The 3,518-nt window shown below is 34.8% G+C and overlaps 1 protein-coding gene across 1 annotated transcript; it reads left to right on the forward strand.

Annotated features, from left to right (window-relative positions):
- Positions 1 to 987: 987 nt before the first annotated feature.
- Positions 988 to 3,140, forward strand: LOC107887417 (ubiquinone biosynthesis protein COQ4 homolog, mitochondrial). The gene is made up of 2 exons (XM_016811654.2): positions 988 to 1,411; positions 2,370 to 3,140. The coding sequence occupies exons 1-2, from the start codon at positions 1,229 to 1,231 to the stop codon at positions 2,862 to 2,864; spliced, it is 678 nt and encodes a 225-aa protein (XP_016667143.1). The 5' UTR covers positions 988 to 1,228; the 3' UTR covers positions 2,865 to 3,140.
- Positions 3,141 to 3,518: the final 378 nt, after the last annotated feature.

Below are 3,518 nucleotides of genomic sequence, written 5' to 3' on the forward strand. Positions count from 1 at the left end.
TTAGATCACCTTTTCAAGCTTAGGTTTGGCCCGAAAAATGAGTTTACTTTTTTGCCCCAGTCTGGCCTGATTTAATAAAAGTAAAACCAAGCTCGACTTGGCTTACCATATTTGATTTTTTAGAATGTTTTTATTTAAAATTAAAATTTTTAAAAGATATAATGCACTAAATGCACTAAAAAAGGACCAAAATAAAAATTTTCTAACATATTAAAAATATTTGTATTAAAAAACACTGCCATAAAAATAATAAATGTTTTATTATATTAAATAAACACAAATAAATATAATAAATATTTTATTATATTAAATATAAAATTTTATATTTTATATTTTGGGTTGGATTATTTAGTTGGGTAAGTTTTGTTTAGGTCTTAGGCAATGGGTTTAATTGTTATTGGATTAATGATTTAATATGAATATGAATATATAATTATTATTTAACATATATAATTAAAATAATAATATTTTATAACATAATATTGGTGCTGAGCCGAGCAGGGCTTGGGTAAAAACAATTGTGCCCATGACTCGAACCATATAGAAAACGGGTCTCAAATTTATACAAGCTCATTTTTTGGACCTCGTATTTTGTCCAAACTCTCTCATTTTTAAGCGGGTCTTCGGGCTTAGGTAGGTGGCCCGGCCCATGAACAAGTTAAAATGCAACTATAATATGTAATATTTTAAAAAATATATTTATTTTAGGTTTGGGACACTAAAATAAATTTTAAAAAATATTAAAAATATAAAATATTTTACGCACAACTATTCAAACAAAAAAGAAAATCAATTCATTTTCTAGAATTATTTTTCAAAAACTGCGTTTAGTGAGAGAATTAAAATTCAAAGCAGATTCTGGATAGGTTTAGTTCAACGTCCACTGTTGGCCCATGTTTAAAAAGTTGCTCACCTTACTTTTGGGCTCCTTTCAAGCCAGTATGTTTGGGCCTGTAATTTTAGTCTTTTAATGTAATAAAATAGGAAAAAAGAAAACCCCTCTAAAATTAACGTTTCAGCTTTCTCTAGGCGGTTTTGCAACCTGACCACCGGCAGCGGTGGCAACTTTAACGCGCCTTTTCTCTTTTCTATCTTACGATACGATTTGCTTTGTTCACCCAAATTTCTCTTTCCTTTTTATCCCAACCTTGGATTAATACTCCGGTAATTCAAGACTTCTTTGATTAAAAGTTTGGTTTTTTGGGGCCTTAATTTTTAGTAATTAGGAATGATAGAAAGGGCTCGAATTAAGCTGAGCCCATGGCAGCAGGCGGCGGTTGCAGTAGGTTCAGCGGTGGGTGCGTTGCTCGATCCACGAAGGGCAGATTTAATAGCTGCTTTAGGAGAGACAACTGGAAAGCCTGCTTTTGAAAGGGTTCTTGAGAGAATGAGGAGGAGCCCCGAAGGCAGAGTTAGTCTCTCTTCCTATCACTCGTAACCTATGTATTCATTTGAAATCATTTGAAAAAAAAAAACAGCAGATTTTATGGCTATATATAGAAATGTAATTGTTCGAGTAATTTTGCAGTTAGAGGGATTTTGTTTGAGAATTCATAATTTTGAATCAGAAACTTAAGTGGGTAAAAGACAAGTGTGTATATATATATATATATGGATTATGGGAATTGTTTAAGTCGTCAATGGAGAAACTTTGTGTTCTTGGCATTGGACTAGCAAAGCTATCCCTTGAAATATATGATTTAAATACATAATCATAGTAACGTTGCTATCTGGTAATCGAAAATGCTAATTTTAATAAATTAGTGTTTCTAAGTGTTAATTCTATTATTTAACTTTAAAGTTAATTCATGGATGTGATCAATGTGATATTATTTGCTTTAAGTGTTCTTAGAATTTAGTGAAAAATGCTAGATGACTAGATACTCTAGCTCTTTGTTGGTTTTTGAGGAATCAACTGTGCATAGAGTTACCCTTCCTGTTTAGTAAAGTTAGTAGTATTTATATGTTAACATCATTTTTAGCAATTATTGACTGCAATTTCTTCATTCTTTTTAATGTATATTGAGTTTGTTTAAGGTGCAGATTTATTCCTTTTACCTCTTCTGGTCTTGATTGTTATTTGATAAAATAAAGCCCTTTGTTATTATGTCTTTCTTGGAATACATTGCTTTGTTTTGCACCATATCCAATGCAGTGGCCAATTTGGAAATTTAGAGCTTAATCAGAGTTCATGATGGGGAATTCTGAGTCTGCCTGTGAGATTAGTCCATTGCATTCTTTTTTGTCAATAAGCTGCTTGATGGTTCAAGCATCTTGTTTTCATTGGTCTTCCTCATCCATATTGTTCAAAGTTGGCATGAGTAACGTCTTCCAAATTTCATCCATAACCAAGTCATTTTCTTTAATAGGCAGTGCTCCTTGAGCGGCCACGGGTTATATCTGCGAATGTTGGTCATGCATGGGATCTACCAGAGAACACTTTTGGTGCCGCATATGCAAGGTTCCTGGGATCCAGGAATTTTTCCCCGGATGACAGGCCACCTGTGCGATTCATGGACACAGATGAACTTGCATATGTGGCTATGCGAGCTCGCGAGGTGCATGACTTCTGGCATACCCTTTTTGGCCTTCCTACCAACTTGACTGGGGAATCTGCATTGAAGGTTATTGAATTTGAGCAAATGCATCTCCCCATGTGCCTGCTTTCAGTTGTAGGTGGGACGTCAAGGTTTAATGCGAAACAAAGAAAATTGTTCTTCCAGCATTATTTCCCATGGGCTGTCAAGGCTGGTTTTCAGTGTACAGATCTCATGTGTGTATATTACGAGCAGCACTTTCATGAAGATTTGGAGGATGCTCGAAGGAAGTGGGGGATAATTCCGGCTCCTACTGCCCCCAAGTAAAGTATTAGCCAAGAACGGCATCATAGTAGTACATTTGGTATTCTACAAGCACTTTGCCCCCTACCCAGTATCCCTTCCTGAATAGATGCGGTGACTGCAATTTTCTCGACTACTTTAGGCATTGAATGACATTAAATAAAAAACTTGTCTACTGTTTACAATTTTCCATTTGTGTTTGTCATGAAAATTTGGGGATGCTTGTATCTATGAAAGCGGATGATAGATCTTGTGGTGATCCAAAATTCACATATAAACGAATAAAAAATTTGCTTTGAACTGTAGAATTGTTCTTTTTTGGGCCAAATTGAAGCGTGGAATGACTGCTCTCATAAAGACAACTTAATTATAACAGTTATTAATGATGCAATATTTAGATGGATATTAGCATATGCAGAAGCCCAGCAGTGGGTGCTTCCTCATGATAGTTTGATAATTAAGCTGACTTTGAATAACCCATCTTGCAAGATATAATCTGGTTGTGACAAGAGTTGGAAAGGAACTAGAAAATTGAACTTATCTTGCAAGATATATTTACAGTCAAAAGCTACAATTCCAAGACTAAAGTGAAATGTAGATAGGAGCAGAGAGAGGCCAGCTGCATCCTGGTTGGCAAGTGCAACCCAAAGATGAGCATTCAATAACCGGGTTAACCAT

Source organism: Gossypium hirsutum, chromosome A03 (assembly GCF_007990345.1).
Source record: "Gossypium hirsutum isolate 1008001.06 chromosome A03, Gossypium_hirsutum_v2.1, whole genome shotgun sequence".
In the NCBI taxonomy this organism is placed as follows: Eukaryota; Viridiplantae; Streptophyta; class Magnoliopsida; order Malvales; family Malvaceae; genus Gossypium; species Gossypium hirsutum.